This window comes from Camellia sinensis, chromosome 5 (assembly GCF_055761805.1).
Source record: "Camellia sinensis isolate YWXY chromosome 5, ASM5576180v1, whole genome shotgun sequence".
Taxonomy (NCBI): domain Eukaryota; kingdom Viridiplantae; phylum Streptophyta; class Magnoliopsida; order Ericales; family Theaceae; genus Camellia; species Camellia sinensis.
This window is the reverse complement of record NC_138965.1, coordinates 191,155,894-191,175,872: the sequence shown is the minus strand read 5'-3', so window position 1 is coordinate 191,175,872 and position 19,979 is coordinate 191,155,894. Positions and strand designations below refer to the sequence as shown.

The 19,979-nt window shown below is 34.2% G+C and overlaps 2 protein-coding genes across 2 annotated transcripts; both read right to left on the bottom strand.

Moving 5' to 3' along the window:
- Positions 1-987: 987 nt before the first annotated feature.
- On the bottom strand, positions 988-1,815 carry LOC114266933 (uncharacterized). Its single transcript, XM_028207895.2, has 2 exons — positions 1,691-1,815; positions 988-1,582 (listed from the first exon to the last, which is right to left on the bottom strand). Exons 1-2 carry the CDS (start codon positions 1,813-1,815, stop codon positions 988-990), a joined length of 720 nt encoding a protein of 239 aa, XP_028063696.2.
- Positions 1,816-4,683: 2,868 nt separating this feature from the next.
- Positions 4,684-7,750, bottom strand: LOC114266903 (uncharacterized). The gene is made up of 4 exons (XM_028207859.2): positions 7,427-7,750; positions 5,963-6,156; positions 5,787-5,850; positions 4,684-5,428 (listed from the first exon to the last, which is right to left on the bottom strand). The coding sequence occupies exons 2-4, from the start codon at positions 6,127-6,129 to the stop codon at positions 5,120-5,122; spliced, it is 540 nt and encodes a 179-aa protein (XP_028063660.1). The 5' UTR covers positions 6,130-6,156; positions 7,427-7,750; the 3' UTR covers positions 4,684-5,119.
- Between the last annotated feature and the right edge of the window lie 12,229 nt (positions 7,751-19,979).

Here is a 19,979-nt window from a genome sequence, read left to right as displayed (position 1 = left end):
AAGGGTGTTATCTCTCTGTCCGGTTCATGCATGGCTATCTGATGGTAACCACGGTATACATCAAGAAAGTTGAATCTTTGATACCAGCGATAAGATCCACCAGTTAGTCAATCCTTAGGAGTGGAAAGCTATCCTTGGGGCAAACATAGCTGACTGTCTTGTAGTCAACGCATACTCACCATTTTCTATTTTTCTTTGGTACCACAATCGTGTTTGAGATTCATCTAGAGTAGTGCACCTCTTCAATCACCCCAGCTTCCAGCAAGTTTCTGACCTCTTTGGCTACTACATTGACATGGTGTAAAGCTGAGCACCGAGTTCTCTGAATGACCGGTCGTGCATTGGGAAAGACATTCAACTGGTGGCAAATGAAGCAAAGGTCGACACCAGGCATATCGTAAGGCATCCACGCGAAGACTTCAACGTGGGAAACCAAAAAGTTTACATAGTCTAGCCGTTCGGCGCTGGTCAGAGACGAACCCAAGAGAAAGAACTTACTCGAATCACTCTCATCGATGCAAACCTCCACCAAGTCTTCCACTGATTTCTCATCGGCTCTTCTTTCTATATCCTCGAGGACTTCTTTGCGTTCTAGTCCCTCTATCATCTAGACAAAGCCTTTGGCGGCCCGGCTACCATTTACCGTGACAAAGCATTGTTTGGACATCACCCGATCCCCCAAACTTCTTCAATTTGTCCAATTGAGGCGGGAAAGCACATGACCTGATGATAAGTCGAAGCCACTGCTTGCATGGCATGCAACCTACCCCTCCCCAAGATCAGATTGTATGTCGACTGGACCGTCAGCAACCAAAACTCCACCTGTTTCGTGGCCGACCCAGCCTTGATCGGCAATATGATCTTCTCGATCGGCCATTCCGGTTGAAAGTTGAAGCCGACCAAAGAAGATGTTACTGGGGCCAAGTCCTTGTCCTCCAACTTCATCTGCTTGAATGCATCATAGTAAATGATCTCGACCGAATTCCCCTAGTCGATCAGTATTCGCCTGATGTCAAACTCCTTGATACGAAGTGTTACTACCAAAGCGTCGTTATATAGGGTTTGAATTCTTTCCAAGTCCTTGCTCGAAAAGGTAATGATGTCTTTTACCTCGATTTTCCCTTTCTTCACTGCGGGCTGAACAGAGAGCACTTCCCTCATGTGCTTGGCCTTCTTAATCATCCCCTTGAGCTCGTAAACTTGCGCTGGCTCGATGATACTGTAAATAACATTGATGACTCCTTGGGATGCTACATCCAAGACAGCAAGACCATTTGGCTCGGCTTGTCCTTGTGGTGCGGCCTTCATACTTTCGTCTATGTACTGGTCCAAGTGCCTAGCCGCAAGCAACTCTTCCAAGTGTTGTTTCAATAGCACGCAATCCTCTGTGCGGTGCCCCCTTTCTTCATGGAAAGTGCAGCGGTACCTTGAATTGAAGCCCCTTTGTGCATTTCCCAATTTTGCTGGCCAATAGACGTATGGCTCACCTCGAATTTCGCTGAGGATGCGATAAATTGGGATCTTAAAAACTGTGGTGATGCTGGTCCGTGCCTTTAACTTTCTCTTGGCATCTTCCTCTTCGCTGCGAAGAGCATTAGCCCGGTCATTCCCACAACCTTTGTTTCTGTCATTGCGGCTAGCACCATGATGTTGCTCTCTAGCTTAGTTATTAGGGTGGTTATCCTCCTACCCCACTGAGTGAACCTTTCCCGCGACGCGTCTGTCCGCCGCAATCGAATTTGCCCTCTCAGTTGCTATGGCGGCATCATCCTCAATTTGGATGTGCTCGTCAATCCGCTGCATCAATGATTCCATGGTTATGGGCTGGTGCATTTTAAGCGAGGCTTACAGTCTATGTCCGACTGGTAAGCCTCGCTTGTATTGGGCGATTGCCAGATTAGTGGGGCAATCGAGGATCTCATGGTAGGTCTCCCAATATTTGGCATTATATGCCTTCAAAGAACTACTTGATTCCATCTTGATACCCAAGAGGTGGTCGACCTTCTTCGGTGTTCGAGTATTGGTCTTGAATTTGGTGACAAAGGCTTTCGCTAATTGCTGCTACCCCTCGATACTCCCCTCCAAGAGCCTTTCGATTTATTTCAGGGCCAGCTCTCCCAAACTTGTTGGGAATATAAGACACATCAAGGCATCGTTGCACTAATGGGCTGCTATTACTTGCCGATAGTTGCTAACATGCATGTATGGATCCGTCTTGCCGTCGTAAAACGTGAACTTAGGTTGATGGAATCCGACGGGGAGAGGTGTGCTCTCAATCTCTGGAGACAGCAGGGTAACGATAAGTCTTACCAACTCTCTGCCCACAGTACTGGAACCATCATTCTAGGTGACGACATAGCCACTTCCTCACTACAACAGATCCTGGGACTCAGTTGTCGCAACATTGGCACTCTTTGGGCCTCTCTGCGGCGTGCTTGTTCCTCCAAGACATCCCCCAGGTCCCCCGAACGGGCGGAGTGAGAGTATCTTGACGTCGTCAACGGACGTGAAGGGCAGTTGTTGTTGTCTCGCATGCATGACCGCTCCGCCAGTGGGTCAGAATCGCCAACGCCATAGCTCCTGATGATGGAGAGGGAAGGCGTGTCTTGTTGGTGCTGGCTGCCTGAGCGACGGGATTGGGTGTGCTAACTGTGGTTTTTCACCCCAGTAACACCCTTCCATTTGATCTGTTGTTTTAGCGTCTCCATCTCAGCCGCCATCTTTCATATAAGGGCATCCTAGTCTCTAAGTTTATGTTCCAAGCGCTAAGCGTGTGACTCTCCTCGTCGTCATCGTCCATCAAGACTCCTCGAAAGGCCAGTGCTCTTCACGCGTTTATCCCACGCGTCTCTAGGTAGCCCTCTAGAGGAGGTCTCCAGGCCCACTATGGTTAGAATGGTGGGAGGGCCATCTCTCCTCCAGATCGACTCTGGAGTGATGCGGTCGACGATGGACAGCGGTGTTTTGTCGTTTTTTGCTATGGAAAATGGTTGAAAAAGCTTGGTGAGCAAGGTTTGTCTGTCAAAGCCTTTCCACAGACGGCGCCAATTGTACGAGGAGGAAATATTCGTCGCTCTTCGTACTCCTTGTGTCCAAGCTTCAAGTAACGTCGCTTAACCTGAGAACAAAAAGAGAGTGAGCTGTCCGGCAGTCTGTTGCTGGAAAAACCCTCTGACGGTCAAGTTAGTACACTTAGAGAAGAAGAGAGAAGGTAGAGCCCTGTAGAGAGAGAGTCTGTAATCAAAATTGCTTAACACTAACGTCTGCATACTCCTCCCTTTCAAGGCTGGCCATTCAGCCTCACAGATTGTGGGCGCACTACCTCTGTTATTGTTCTCTAGACAGGCGGTTGTGCTCCCCTTTACATTTCCTACATGTGTAAAGACCAAAACCACCAAACAGTGTTTGTCGCACTGCCAAACGCTATTGACGCATACCAGGAGCGGATTCCTCTCTTCCCATCATTGGTCCACGTAGAATACTTGGCCGAACCATTACTTCACAATCAGCAGCACCAACTCCGACTTCCCACATATCGGGTGAAGTCTGTGTGGCTGTTCCCTTAGTGTCAAGACTGAATCACGTCTATCTTGATCTCCCCACACCGGGTTGAATGTGGGCGACAGATAACTCAATCGCAACGTAGTTCGCATCTCTTTAGGTCGGCCAATCGAGAGCATTCTGTCCGCCCTTTCGGCTAATACAATCCCTTCAAGTATCAATCTCAAATGTAGCGACCGATAGCTCAGTACAACCAAGAGCATATGCCGCACGACCCCTTGCTCAGCCTAACACCATTCCCGTGTTGAACCCCAAACTAGCTCAATGCTCAGCGTAAATCCCCCTCTCTGTTCCCATTAAATAAATAAATAAATAACACCCTCTCAATTCCCATTAAATAAATAAATAAATAACAACCTTAATATAAACTCTATATTATACCACCTCTTGAATCAAAATTTGAAAATTGAAATTGTAATTGTTATCGGTATAGGGAAAGGGGATTAGGTTTTAAAATTACATCAAATGATTCAAAGCCAAAACTTCAAAAACACCCAAAACACAAAAGGCATGGCAAAATTTTTCCAGCCCATCTTTTCTCACCAAACTTCACAAACGTTTCTATCAAAAGACCACACGACCAAAAAGCAAAAAAGTTACATCCAAACAAAGAAATAGTAACCATTCAAAATCATTTGCTATCGCGTGAGAAATAAGCAAAAATCATCGCATCATCATAGCACGACTTTGCCACCACACACACACACACACAAACATGTATCAAAACAAAAAGTCTTAGGCACACAGGAGATTCCGAATGCAAAATTCGAAACTATAGATGCCAATTTGTTAGAAAATTACAGATGTAAATATTTTTTTTATCTTATAGCTATATATTTTGTATTCAATTTTTTCCATGCATGTAATAACACATCTGGTATTAAAAAAACACTATATATACCAATTAATATATTAATTACTGTATTAACTAATAATATAATATAATTTTAAAAATTATAAATATTTATAATTTACATATTAGATGGAATTATAATTTTAAAATAACAATATCAAAGCATATATTAATATGCTAATTAATATATCAATTACTGCAAATAACACCACCAATCCAATAAAAAAAAAACGCATGCTCATCAAAGAACATATATTTACAAGGTAAAATGTCCAAAATGACCACTAAAGATTGATAACTCAATACCCACCTGTGCATTTTTACAAATTATCTTTAGCAAGATTTCATTGAGCCTAAAACAATAAATTCCCCTCATCTCTCTTCACCTACTTACACCACAAGAGGGACTCTCTCAAGAAAACTTCCCCAAAAAAAACATAAATAGACCCTAAAGAACCTCTCTCTCTCTCTCTCTCTCTCTCTCTCCATTATTTGGTTAACAACTCTTTACTTACAGACACATTACTTACAAGACCCTTTAAACATATTTACATCAACAAAAGGATCCAACTTTCTCCCCTCAGTGAAAATGTTCAAAATTCATCTCCTTCTAAATCAAGATTGCTCTCTTTCATATTTTTGCTTTTCAGCTTCAGTTTTTTTCCCTATATGTACTCTATTTTTTCGTGTTGCAATTTGGGTTTGTTAAGCAAGGGCAGGGATACTGCAGTTACGTCTATCCCTATCCAAGCAATCAAACCCCTCAATTCTCACTGCCGGATTGTTCCCGAAATTTGCCCGAACACATGCACCTTTTCGGGAGGATGAGGCAGGGGACGACGACAACCCGGAGGGAATAGGAATCGACCGTGGCGAGACGGGCGTGAACCTCTCATCCCCAAAGCGATCATCTTGAATTAATGGGTTAGATACTCTACTCGGCGGAGACCCACAAAAAAATGGGGGCGGCGACGAGGCTACTGGTGCATAAGATTGCTCTCCACCATAACTACCCTGTAAATTCAAAAAAACAAAAACACATATTAGCAGGGCAGTGTACAACAAAGATTTTTATGACTCTGTTTGGATATCTTGGGTTCATTAAGGAAATAAAAATACAATTACTTACAGTACTAAAAAAAAAAAAGATTTTTATTTAATTAACCAAAAAAATAAATTAAAAATATATATATATATATATATATATTCACTTCTCACTTTCTAACCAAAGAAAATTAAAAATAACTAGCTCTTCTACCCCATTTTCTTTTCCATGTTTTCCAAACAAAACCCCAATTTTAGTTTTTCCACACATGTTTTAATTTGTAATCAGAAAATTTATAGTAAAAAATATAGGGAATAAAAGACATACCTTTGGGAGGATGATGTCGAGAAGATCTGTTCCTGCTTTTGATTCACACAGCTCTTGTTGATGACTGTTAATCACAATAAAATAAAATAAAAAAAGAGTTAAAAAAACTAGGTATTCAATTCAAATCAGATAATCAGAAGAAAATCAAAAATTTTAAAAATAATAATAATAATTACCTAACATGCCATCTCAAAGACCTGATTGGATCGAGGGCGAGACGGCGAGGTTTGGGGCAAACCACCGTCTCTCTCCGATCAGATGTTGAAAGACAAACGGAAACAGAGCTCCTCATCTCTTCACAGGCTGCGAAGGCGTTCTTTTGCTGCACTGCACAGTGATTCATTTTCTTCTTCTTCAGATCTTAATACGCCTGAATTCGCAAAAACACTTAATTGATTATTTCACACAAAACAAAGATTCGAGACAAAAGCTTAGATCCGTGGAAAAAGAAACAGAGGACTCGATCCAAAAAAATAATCAAATAATTAAATGATTTTATGAACAGATCTGAGAGATTGGAACAGTTGCAGATCGAGATCTGGTCAAACCATTAATTAATTAAAATATTAGCCGGCTGATGAAACTGACCTATTCCCTAGAAAAATGTAAAATAATCGGTGAAGATCAACAGTACAGCCTGGCAAGTAGCCAAAATTCGAACCAACCATAAATAAACTTTAAAATTAAGGCAAAAACTATTCAGATCTATCGTTCAAAAAATAATAAAAATCATATTTAAAGCAATATACTCTTCGAATCAACAGATCAACAACTACGTCGCAAAAAAATAATTTTTTTTGCCATCAATCAGTTGATTTCTTCGCAAATTGCAGGCCAATTAAAAAAAAAAAAAACTTTTTTGGGGGGTATTTTTAAACTAATATACTCTCCAAATTAACAGATCAACCACTCGTAGCAAAAAATCAAATATTTTTCTTGGCAAATTGTACCCAATAAAAATTTTACTTCTTTTTTTTTTTTTTTTTTGACATATCTAAACCATTCTACTCTTTAAGTTAATAGATCAACAACTACGTCGCAGAAAATGAAATATTTTGCAATCAATCAGCTGATTTCTTCGCAAATTGCAGGCCAATAAAAAAATTTATTTCTCTTTTGGATATGTTTAAACCGAAATTAAAAGATCAACTACTTGGTAGCAAAAAATCAAATATTTTTCTTCGCAAATTGCAGCCAATAAAAAAAAAATTCACTTCTTTTAGACATATTTAAACAATTCTACACTTGAATTTTACAGATCAGCAACTCCGTCGCAAAAAATCAAATATTTTGCACTCAATCAATTGATTCCTCCACAAATTTCAGCTGATAAAAAGATTACTTTTCACAGTATATACATAATCTTAGCTTGGCTGAAAAAAAGAAATTGATTTTTTTTACAGATATAATCACAGATCTGTATTGAAAATATCAATTTAAAAAAAAAAACAATGGAAATGAAATTTTGAGGGGAATAGTTTTGAAAAAAATAAATTAGGAGGAAATAAAGTCGAGAACCAAGCGTACTGGTACGTTTTTCACAGCAAAATTTTCATGAAATGCCAAAAACAGTTCGGCTTCATGAGAGAGAGAGAGAGAGAGAGAGAGAGAGAGAGAGAGAGAGAGAGAGAGAGGGGTACCTCAGGCAGCTGCAGAGAAGTGTATGGCTAAGCTCCTCCTAAAGGAGGATTCAAATAAGTAACAGCAAACAAAAATAGAGAGAGAAAGGTTAGATGTTGGAAGATAATTAAGAAGGCGTCCGTTGAGTTTTATAGATAGAGAGTCCAAGACAAATGTTTGATTAGAAGATTTGATGTGAGAAATAAAAAGAAAACGGAAAATTAAAAAAATAAAAAAGAATTGATAAAATGAAAAATAAAAAAATAAAAGAGTGTAAACAAAAAATGAGATTATATTTTTTTTTTCAGTCGAATTAGGAAATAGAAAAATAAAAGAGCATAAGCAAATTAAAAAACAAAAAATAAAATTATATTTCCTTCTCACCTTTTTTTTCATATATTTTTTATTATAACAAAATAAAAAATGAGATTATATTTTCTTTTCTCTTTTTATTAGTCTTTTGAAATTTTCTAATCAAATATTAAGAGTGTTCACATAGTCTCAATAAATTTTGAGTCAAACTATAACCTAAAATTTACTTTTACTATTTTAGTTAGTCATTTTTTAGTATTTATTGTATCAAATTCTCTATTGTAACTCAATCCTATTAAAATGCTATTTTTTATTGTATTTGTTATTCTTTTTTTTTTATTAAATTGATGAGATGTCACCCAAATAATTCTTAAAAAATGTAATTAAAAAAAATTGTTGTTGACCGGTTGACCGACCAATCGACCGGTTAGGCTAATTTTATTTATTTATTTTTTCTGTTATAAACACTCACGGAATATCTGAGAGGATGTTCAGGAGCACGTTTAGTGGGTGAGAAAATATAATAAAAAATATATTAACTTGTCTCAAAAAAATAATAAAATATTAAATAACTAATGAATAGTACCTGTAGCAAATTTAATAAAAAGATAATTTAAAAAAAAATTATTTAGTGTGTTTGGTTTGAATTTTTTAAATTAAGTTTTTTGAAAACTCAGTTTTTTGGTTTTTCTATTTTTTTATTTTTAGTGAATATTTTTAAAATTTTAAACATTTTTTTTCCTTTTTTAGATGCACCTTACTTAGATGTATTTAAAAAGTAAAAAATTTGTGAAACAATATTTTAAAATTTTAATAAATACATAAAAATATTAAAAAAAAATGTACTGAATTCTCGTATTTTTTTTATATTTTTGGTATTTAGTGAATTTTTAAAAGGTTTTTTTCATAAATTTTTTACTTTTTAAATATATTTATGTTAAGTATGTCTAAAAAATAAAAAAATTGCTTAAAATATTAAAAAATTTAATAAAAACAAAAAAATATAAAAAATAAGAAAATAAAATTTTTTGAAAAGTGTTTTTGAAAAAACTAACCAAGCAAGCTGATTAAGACTGATGAAAGAAAAATTTTATAATTTATTAGTTATATTTTATTTTTTTATTGTTTTACCGTAGTTGTTGCGGATGTCCTACGAGAATCACGAAAAAAAAAATGTAGGGAGCGAAAGAGAAAAGTGTTTTAGCATCGAATAAACAGAGCGATTAAAAAAATAAAAAATAAAAAATAAAAAGGAGGAAGTTGTGTGGGTGGCGAGACCAGCAACGAGGCGGCAAAGCAAAAAGAGCATTTATTTATTTTTTGAATATTTATTTATTTTTTTCGTTGAGTCACACAGGCGGTGCTTCCTTGGAGAAATCACATCGGTTTTCACACCTGACTCTCGGAAATAAATAAAAAAAATATTTTATTTGAATAAAAATCTTAAATATCAACGCAACGTCTCTTACCTAATTCCAATCCCGGAAGTGGAAACACGTACTCGGTAATTTATTGCTGGAAAACCTGTGAATTTACGTCCCTGGTTTTAAAAACGCGGGAATTTGTGTCGGGTCTCTCGTATTCGGGCCAGGATTCTGAGTCCGTGAAGACCAGGTTTGTTCACCGTCTTCAATTTTTACTAATTTTTTAATTTTATTTAATTTAAATTTGAATAAATAAATTAATTTAATATGAATTACTATGATTTTTGCATCATTTTTTTTTAAAATTTTTTTCTTATCTCAAATTTCTCTTTGTATCATATTTGATGAAAATACTCTCATTTTTTAAAATTTTTATGAATTCAAATTTGGTGAATAATTTTAATGAGTTCTCAATTTGATAAAAAAAAATAACTTATGTTTGATGTAATGAACATTTGATGAAATGATTATAAGTAATTTTTGAATTTTTTATTAAATTTAAATTTAATAAAAAAAATGAAGAAATGGATATATTATATGGGTATTAAAAGGTTGTTTGGGATAAACTAAATAAGTGCACTTTTTGACTTTTTATAAAATATGAGTTGGGTTTGCAGTGGTAGAAAGATGATATAACTTAAATAAGATGATGTGACTTAAAAAGGATAGTGATTTTTTTGAATTTTTGACTTTTTTTATTATGCCAAACCAAGCCTAATAATATTGTGGTACTTACTTAAATCTTATTTAGGTGGTGTTTGGCAAGTGGTTTTGGGGCTAAAATAGCTACAAAAAACAAAATAGGTTATTTTAGTCATAACAAACAAAATATCATACCTAATCCATAATTATTACACTCTTCTCTCACAAAAAAAATCAAAAAGTCATTCCCAAACTAAACTTTTTAACCTAAGTTAAAAAAGTTAAAAATTCAACTCACTTCCCAAACGGAGGCTTAGGGGTTGCTTGGGATTAGTCTTTTTATTGACTTTTTTGTTTTTGTATTTTAATTATTTTTAAAATTTAAAAAAAAAATTTAGAATCTACTTGAATAAACGAATTTAAGAAAAAGGCTTCTTAAAAAGAAAAAGTTTTAAGCAGTTAACTTTTTTAACATTTTTGATTGATTGTGATATTATAAGTTGATTTTTTTTTTTTTTTTTTTTGGGATTGATTGTGATGATCCTAAGGGTAAAATTTTTAAATTACTTTTTAAAATTTATAACTAAATATATAATTGAAAGTTATTTAAAATTTAATTTTAAAATTCATAATCAAACATACAACTAAAAAAAAAATCTTTCCAAAATTCTTTTGATGATATAATGTTTAAAGATGGTTAGTGATGGGATTGTTAAATTATTTTTATAAAAAATCTAAAAAAAAATAATTTTTATATTTAAAAAATATCTAAAACAATTTTTTTTTTTTTTTTTCAAACAACAAGTTGCAATTGCACAAAGAAAAAAAAAATTTGTACAGTTTCAGTCAACTGGCCAAATGTTTGGGAGGATATCTAGGCGAACGACTGGGTGAATCCAATCTGCTCTTTTCAAAATTTAAAATTCAAAAATTCTTTTCAAAACTCATATCAAATTTTCAATTACTAAAAACTCAACTCATAATTTCATACTTAAATCACAACTCTAAAAAGAAAATCACAATTTCAAAACTAAACCAAATGGAGCCTTAATACATTGCTAGCCTAAGATAATTTTTTACTACTGGTTTAAAAAAAGTAATTTATAAGGAGAAAATTAAATAAATTTGACAAGTTTTTTGAATTTTTTTTTTTAAGTTTAAACTATTAATAAAATTATTTTGTTTGGTTGATAATTTCTAATAAATAAAATGTTGCTCAGGTCTTAGGTCCAATTTTGAATTTCCTTGATCTAAAAGCCCATACCCTAAATTATTAAGGGGCCATTTGAAAGCTAACTTTTAATCCATTTTGAATTATATTCTCTCTCACATAAAATATATATATATATATATATAAATTAACCTTTAATCATCTTCACAACATACCCTTTTAAGTCTACAATGACATTATTAAGTCCATAAAGACAAAGAGGTATATGAACTGAAGAGAGAACAACTTCGAAGAACACCGCGTTGTGAAAGCTCGAACGATGATCTCATGATGGGTCAGTGAATTTAGTTGTAAGAAACAGTTGAGAAGCTCCTCGAGATCATCTTTTGAGTAAATCTCTCTCTCCGATATAATCTAAAGCATTGAATCCCTGAAATCCAAACATGGGTCGTCGGATTCTTTGACGACGATGACGCTGCCGAAGATCTTGGAGCATGGACTGACCATCTTCGAACAGAAGTATGGTGGTGGTGGTGGTGGTGGGCTTTTTTTGGGTTCAGAAGAACATGGTGGAGAAAATGAGTCGATGTTGTTAAGAGAGAATGTTCTTGAAGAAGTGTGATCGGAACTTGAAGAAGAATGATAGGTTGGATTTGGATTTTAAAGATTGGAATGTTAGACTTTGGCTTTGGTTGGTTTGGAGAAGTTGTTTGGAAATACTCCAGGATCCAGTCAGACGTCCTTGATCCTCTGATTGCTACTTGAAAAAGGGATGAACACTCCGGTCAGGGATGTCGGAATTAGCACTCTAACGGACAAGTTAGTATGCTCTCTCGTTTACTTCTATCTCAAGTTATTTTTATCTATTATTACATACCTCTCTTTTGTTGATGGCTTACTCGGCCTTCTGATTGCGTGCTGGTTCCCATTCGGCTCTTTATATGGTCGACTGTACATTCGGCTTCAAGAGCCCTTAGATTATAGTCGAATTGACTTCGGCCAAATGTCTTCAAATATCTTGGCCTTCCTTAACACATAATTATTCGGCCCCCACAATTGCCCCCCAAACATCCGACTAAAGCCAATTAGTCGGCATGTTTGGTTTTAATATATAGAAAGTCAAAAATACGGCGCTTGCACTCATTCCAATACCAAAGCGTCAGAACGACCATGGTTTAGAAATCATTACAATTTCCCACCTCTTCGTACGCGTTGTTCATTTAATGTGATATAAAGTCACGTTGTCCTTTCGGATATTTTTTGAATTTGTAAAGCTCTTTTGAATTCACCTCTGCAACTTTATGACCTCTACAACTTCCATCTGCTCCCCATTATCCTTTTCTCTCTACCCTATAAGTTCTCTCTTCTTTGCATTTCTTCTTCATTCTAACTCCCATTTTCTTGTTTGTTTTTAGTTTAGCGTATTTTCCATTCTGATTCGAATGGCGAAACATTTGAAAGCTCTTCGTTTCGCAGACCGTGTTTCCGTTTTTCGACGTCATTTTTTCATTCCAGATGACGTTCACCTGTTATTTGTGGCAGATAGCGTACTCGACATGGAGAGGGCCGATGAGAGTACGATCATCTTTCCTCTCCTGTCAATCGTTGAAGATGGAGTGTATTTCCCCTTCACCCATTTTTTAGGGCCATTCTTCGTTACTGGGGTCTACTCTCTTCACAACCTAACGTAAGATTTTACCGAATCATAATGGGAATCGTAGAATTAAACCGCTGACTTAGGATTAATCTAGGAATCCCTGCTATTCGGCATTATTATGCCATAGCGAAATCATCTGGTCGGCAGGGACGCTATTTTCTCAAGGCCAAGGACACTGATCACCATCTAGTGACTATGCTTTCCAGCTCTAGTAAGCGTGTTGACGATGTCATGGTCATTGTCCGAGGCAACTGGGAATTCAGCGAAGGCGAAGATCGCCTAGATCCTATGCTTAGACAAAAAGGCGAACCAGGTGGCCATATAGTCCTAGTTTCATGGGGCCGTTTTGCTGGTGTGATCGGCCTATACAAGCTAGGTTGTAACTGAATTGTCTGTATCTCAGCCAACAAAGGCAAGTTGTATATCATGTGAATTACACCAAGTGAAGGTGAATCTGGCTGCAGGGCTGCAATGTTCGATGAATTATTCTTTCTGATATGTTGTGCCAGCCGACTGTCTTGTACCGGTTCCTCCAGGTGGTCCTTCAGTGCATAACAACTGTCGGTGTCATGACCATGGTGCTTGTGGTACTCACACCGTTTGTCCCTTCGCCTTGTATCAGGAGGTCCCATCATTTTGGGCGCCCATTTAAAGAACGGAAGGTGTTGAACTTTCGATAAAATCTTGCTGACTGGCTCTACTAACTCCGTGTACTTTTTGTCCGAGCGTCTTGTGCACCTACTATCCACGTGATATTGTTCATTTGATCGGTGTGAACAATGATCACTTGATTGCGCGCGAGTCACGCATTTTGTCTCGTTTAGCCCAATTCCGCGGTTCGGAGCTCCGTGACGGCATGACGCTTATCAGCTGAACAATTCCAGGCCGAGCCATCTTAACGGCTTTCTGCCGGGCTTTAACCCGCAGGGTATCGTCTTCCACCTTACAATATTCTTCAGCTTTCTTCATTAACGCCCAAACTATGTTGGGGGGCTGTCTGGTCGACGAACTGCGGAGGGAACTATCAGGATGTAATCTCATTTTAAAGGCGATGATGGCCATGGAGTCGTTGCAGGCATCATCTACTAGGTTAAAGCATTCCCAATAGCGTGTCAAATATTCACGAAGGGTTTCTTCTAGTTTAATTTGCATTGCCTAGAAAGAATCGGCTTGCTTTGGCTGGATTTCATTGGTGATGAATCTTGCCCTGAAGGACTTTTGGAGTTGATGGAAGCTTTTTATTGATGCCAGCTCCAGTTTATAATACCATCTGACGGCCAGTGGTCCTAGATTACTCAGAAACATTCGACATATGAGGGTTCCATCGTCATCATGCAGTGTCATCGCTTGTTTATAATGGCGAATGTGGTTAGTGGGGTCTGATTTTTCGTCATATAGAGTGAACGCCAGTGCTTTGAACTTCTTGGGTAGTACAACCCTTGCAGTTCGTCACACAAAAGGGTTATACTTGTCTTCTTCATCTGAATCATCACTTCTTTTCCCTCGCTTGTGCCGTACATACGGACTTCTTTAAGATGAGCTAGATACATCGACTCGTCCCTTTTTTCTGGGTTCCAGGGATGGTGAGTCAGAATCACTGTCATTATCGTGTTTTCGAAGTCAACGTCGTGATCATCCTTCTTTCTTGGGAGTTGACCCCGGTTATGGCACGTGGCCTGCTGGGATTTGGCTAGCTCTAGGGCCAACTCCTAGCGCAGACGCTTATTCTTAGCCATCATGTTTTCCAGACGCTGTTCATTTTGCTTTGCTTGATCCTTGATTGTCTGCATTGTCTCTTACACCGACGTTGAGGGTGAGGTCTGGGCTATTAAGTCGAAGTTCAAGACTCGTCGTGCGGTGATATTCTCCGATCCAAGCATGTTTCTTGGAATGATGTCATCTCTTGGTATAATGTCATCAGCGACTACCGGAAAATCATCTGCCACGCCTACCATAGATGTGCTTGAGTATTCCCACAGACGGCGCCAATTATAGAGAAGTGGTTTGGAAATACTTTAGGATCCAGTGAGACGTCCTTGATCCTCTGATTGCTACTTGAAAAATGGATGAACACTCCGGTTGGGAGTGTCGGAATTAACACTCCGACGGACAAGTTAGTATGCTCTCTCGTTTACTTCTATCTCAAGTTACTTTATCTATTCTCATATACCTCTTTTTTGTTGACGTTCCTCTTTTTATATTACCCTTTGGGCCCATGGGTCGAGCCCAATCTTAATCTCGCACTTTATGGCTTACTCGGCCTTCCGATTGCGTGATGGTTCCCATTCGGCTCTTCATATGGCCAATTGTACATTCAGCTTGAAAAGCCCTTAGATTATAGCCGAATTGACTTTGGCCAGATGTCTTCAAATATCTTGGCCTTCCTCAACACAAAATTATTCGGCCCCCACAGTTGGAATATTCCGGAGAGCTTTGGTTTGTTACATCCACAGCCTCTATTGGCTGTGAAAATGGTTCTAATGAGTCTTCACTTGTTCGTGTTGGAAGACATTGCACACAGAGACAGAGACAGAGACAAACAATTGTAAATTAGTTTTATAAGATTTAAAGTATCCACTAGGTGTTTGGGCTTTTGTCTCTGTTTTAGGTCATGAAAAAGCTATTAATGGAGATATATGTAATGAGAGAGAGAAACAGAGAGAGTGTGGGGAAAAGATTTGAACATAGAGTAGGAAGACAGATAGAGAAAATTTCAACATGTAGATTTTTTGAACAGATAGGTTATATGTAAAAAATTTAATAAATAGTGTTAATGTCCTTTTAAGTTTTAACCAATAAAGCTTCTTATCACCAATTATCTTTTGACCTTACACCTTTTTAGATTGGGTTTATAACCAATTTTCTCTAAATAAAAAATATGCATACATGTTCCATTTTTTTATTAAGCAGAAAAGAAAAGAAGTGATAATGTATCTATTCTATAAATAAAATCAATTAGGTTAATGGATACGGTTCAGTATATTTGGTTTTAATTTTTTGAAAATTAAATTTTTTGTTTTTTGTGTCTTTTTTTTTAGTGATTATTTTTAAAATTTTAAGTAATTTTTGATATATCTAAATAATAAAATATTCATGAAAAAATATTTTTAAAATTTAATAAACATACAAAAATACAAAAAAACATGTACTAAATTTTCATTTTTTTTTATATTTTTGATATTTAGTAAATTTTTTAAAGATTTTTTTCACAAATATTATAATTTTTTAAGTGCATTTATGTTAGGTGTCTCAAAATCAAAAAAATTTGCTTAAAATATTTAAAAAATTCAATAAAAACAAAAAATTACGGAAAACGAAAAAATAAAATTTTTAAAAAAGTGAATTCTGAAAACTAAAAACAAACAGAGTGGTTAAGTTTTATGTGAAGTAGTTAAAGCTCATCTCATTATACATTGTAAATATTACTAAAATAAAAAGGAAGTATAATAATTTTTAAAAAATTAAGAGACAATTCCATTAATGTATTTTATAAATATTCCATCCGTCCGAAAATAATAGTCTCTTTTGAGAATTTTTTTTATAGCATAATTATTACACTTTAAAAATATTAATTTTTCAAAATTACCCTTTGATAATATATTTTTTTAGAAATATCAATTGTTATAATTATACTTTTTATGTTGTTAATGAATTTAAAATGAGGGTAAAATAGAAATTTCTTATTATTTTATTCCTTAATTTTTGAAAAGAAGTTAATATTTTGGAACAATGAAAAATGGAATAAGAGGCTAATATTTTGAGCAAAAATGATTGGTGGCCCTAAAAAATTTGCCCCTAATGCCCCTAATTTCTAATTTTGGAAACTGTTTTTTTTTTTCTTTCTTTTTTCCTTTTTTTTTTTTTTTTTTTTTTTTACCTTAAACGGAATTTCGGGGCATTCGAGCCCCGAAACGTCGGGCCCTCAATCACTGCGCTATTTTGAGACGGGGAGAGTATTTTAAAATATATAATTATTAAAAGAGTATTTGGGATGATCTAAATAAGTATACTTTTGACTTTTTATGAAAAGATGTACAAAAATATAGAGAGATAATATGACCTAAAAAAGATTTTTTTAATAAAAAAAAATTGCTAATATAGGGGATGACAAATAGTGCCTAACATATTTTTTCAAAACTTGGGGCAGTCCTTAAGGGGTATTTGGAAAGTTGGCTATTTGAATAGGCTATTCCAATTTTAAGCTATTTTAGTAGACTAAAATAATTGTGTTTGGGAATAGGGTTGGATTCTTTTCTAGTTGAATGTGATATTTGTTAGAGAAAAAGTAACATAATTATAGATTTGATGTAAAATTTTATCTTATTGATTATTTTAACCTATTTTACCTTTTAGTGTTATTTTAGTCCAAAATTTTTTAAAAAAAGAAGCCTATTACCAAACGCGGTTCACCATTGGGCTATTAGAATTTCTCCAAGGCCTATTTTCGCAAGCAATAAAGGTTGAGACCCCCTCTGGGGGTCACTCCCTTTGACCTCCTTTAGTTTTGATTGGTCAACTTCTTCTTCTTCTTCTTTTTTTTTTTTCCACCCAATCTCCAACCTCCATGCGTGTGAGGGGGATGTGGGGGTGAGTGTTTTAAGGGGGTCTAAATCTTTAATTTTTTGAATTTTTTTTATCACATCACCTCTGTATTTTTTTTTATTTATATATTTGTTCAAAAAAATTTTAAAAAAATTAACTTTTAATCTACTTCTTAAAATAAACCTAAATTTTTTCATTAAATAAAATTCTCTCATAGGATTTTTCATTAATTTTTTCTTAAAAAAATCTTGTAAAAATATAAATTTATATAAAGGGTAAATTACACTGACAACTCCCTGAGATTTGATTTGATTACATCCCATCCCTTGACATTATAAAAATTACATTTCTATCCCTCTAATTAATAATCTCATTTCACAAACCCTATATTTATATAAAAGGCAACAACTCTTAATAGAGAAAATTATATTTAAATAAAATAAAGGAAAGGAAATAAAGAAAAAACAAAAACAAAAACAAAAACAAAAACAAAAGAATTAAAGTAAAGAAATAAAAGAGATAATGTATGAATTCAATATCTTTTTGATACCAACTCTAATTCTGTTTAAATAATTACAATGGCAGAAAAGTCAGTGTAATTTTTCAAATATCAAAGAATGATATGTATTAAACCCAAATCATGAAGGTGTAAGTGTAATTTGCCCTTATATAAAATTGCTCATATGCATTTGTAATAGGACTGTGCAAAATACTGTCAAATCTGTTAAAACTGCACTGATCCGCATCAATTCGTACTGTTCTATCTGCTAACCGCGATTTAAACTTTAAAATTTATAATTCAGATTTAAAACCGCTTCGCTCCGTTATAATTAATACATATATATTTTTTAACCTATAATGAAATATTAATATAAAAATGAACGTGTGAGAGTTTTAATTTGTGAAATTTATTACAAATTAGTAATTATATATATGTAAAATATTATGTAAAATAAATTTGTGTTATGTATATAAAAAATATTATACAAATTAGTATTATACATTATACAAAAAATTAATAATTGATTAAAATATTCTTTCAATTTGCCAATTTGTCCAAAATCGTTCAAACTATAATTTCTCAATCTACTAATCTACTATAATTCATCATTCAATTTATAACTTTATTCTCAAATCACTCTAACCACACGCACACCACCTAATTTGTAACATACCCCGTGAGTGGCCCAAGTAACATTTCAACTTGAACCAGAAATGTTTGAATAGAGAATAGACTAGGCATGGACAGCTGTTGCCCATGACCCAAGAATCTCTCCAAACAACCTTTTCCGCCTCATTTTCAGGAGCAGAGTAGAGGGAATTTATAGTGAAAAAATTAAGTAAAATAATATTTATTTTGATAATAGTTATTAGTTTAGAAATTATTAAATTATTTTTATATAAAATAAATAAATAAATAGAAAAATATAAAAACATTAAATATTAATGTTCAAAAAAAAAAAAACATGTAAAAAAAATTTGAAAAAAATAAAATAAATAAAACAATAATTTTTAATTAACAAAAAATAGAAAAAAATTAAACATTAATGTTCAAAAAAAATGCCTAACATGTAAAAAATAAATAAAATAAAAAATTTCTAGTCGTTGGAACTATTTTTCTAATACCATCTCCATTTCTTCTATCGCAATCCCTCTTCTGAGACCTATCATAATATCAAGGGATCAAGAGTCTCCTTCCCATCTTTCAAACAAACACCCTATATAATGAGTCTCACCTCACTATCAATTCAAATCCCTTCCCTATAACTCCAAACAAAGGAACCTTAGTGCACCGCTGATGAGTACAACTTATATCTTTATATCATAGCGAGATCACACACCCACACATAAAAAATAATAATAATAAAAGAGGAAAAAAAAAAAAAAGAATGTGAACAAAAAATAATTAAAAAAAAAAAAAAAAGAGAAAAAAAGAAAGAAGAATGTGACAAAAGTCTCATACGGTGGCGGTGGAGACGAGAAAGGTACGAGAAGTGTTTGAGAAAATTGCAAAAGAAAATAGAGGGGAAAAAATATTACAAATTAGTGAGTTGTTTTTCAAGAGTAATGTTAAGAATTATTCACCCCCCAAAAAAGTAATGTTAGGAATGTTTTTTTAAAAAAGTACTAAGCCTTTTTTTAACCTAATTTTTTTAATTATTTGATTATTTTAATTTGATTAAAAATGTTAAAATAGGGTTTGGTTTAGTTTTTTAAATTAACATTTGGATCAAAAAAATATGTTCGATTTACTATTTTTCAAAACTTCGTTCAAAATTATTTTTTATCTTTCCTCTTTTTTTTTATATTAATAAATCAATTAATGATTTTTTCTCTCTCCTCTATGCTCTCTCATTATTTGACATTCTACGCATCAATCAACCAAATTTTTACTCACATTCTTTTATTTAACTATAAAAAAACTATAAATTATCTCAAAATTATTTTCAAAACTCATAACTAACCAAAATTTTTTATTTTCAAAACCTTTTTTAACAACTTATTTTTCAAAGGATAAATTACAAATACGCCCCCTAAGGTTTGCTTAATGTATAAATTGCCCCTTATAGTTTGAAAAATTACAAACACTCTCTTATTAAAAGTTTTTATTTAATATAATTAACTAAAAAAATAAAATTCAATTGCTCTTTTATACAGTAATAAAATTACCTAAATTGTTAATTGAAACATATTTCTAACATCAGTAAAAATTGTTAATTGATTTGATGATTTATTAATAAAATGGACGATTTGTTATGAAATTAGAAACTTCAGAAGGTGGAATATAATTTTTAGAACTACAGGAGCGGTTTGTATTTTAATCA

Coding starts and splice junctions, on each gene's coding strand:
- LOC114266903 (XM_028207859.2), bottom strand. CDS start 6,129: ATGAATCACTGTGCAGTGCAGCAAAAGAACGCCTTCGCAGCCTGTGAA. Junction 5,851..5,962: donor TCTTTGAGATGGCATGTTAG/GTAATTATTATT, acceptor TGTGATTAACAG/TCATCAACAAGAGCTGTGTG. Junction 5,429..5,786: donor TCGACATCATCCTCCCAAAG/GTATGTCTTTTA, acceptor TTGAATTTACAG/GGTAGTTATGGTGGAGAGCA.
- LOC114266933 (XM_028207895.2), bottom strand. CDS start 1,815: ATGGAATCATTGATGCAGCGGATTGACGAGCACATCCAAATTGAGGAT. Junction 1,583..1,690: donor GGAAAGGTTCACTCAGTGGG/GTAGGAGGATAA, acceptor TGCTCTTCGCAG/CGAAGAGGAAGATGCCAAGA.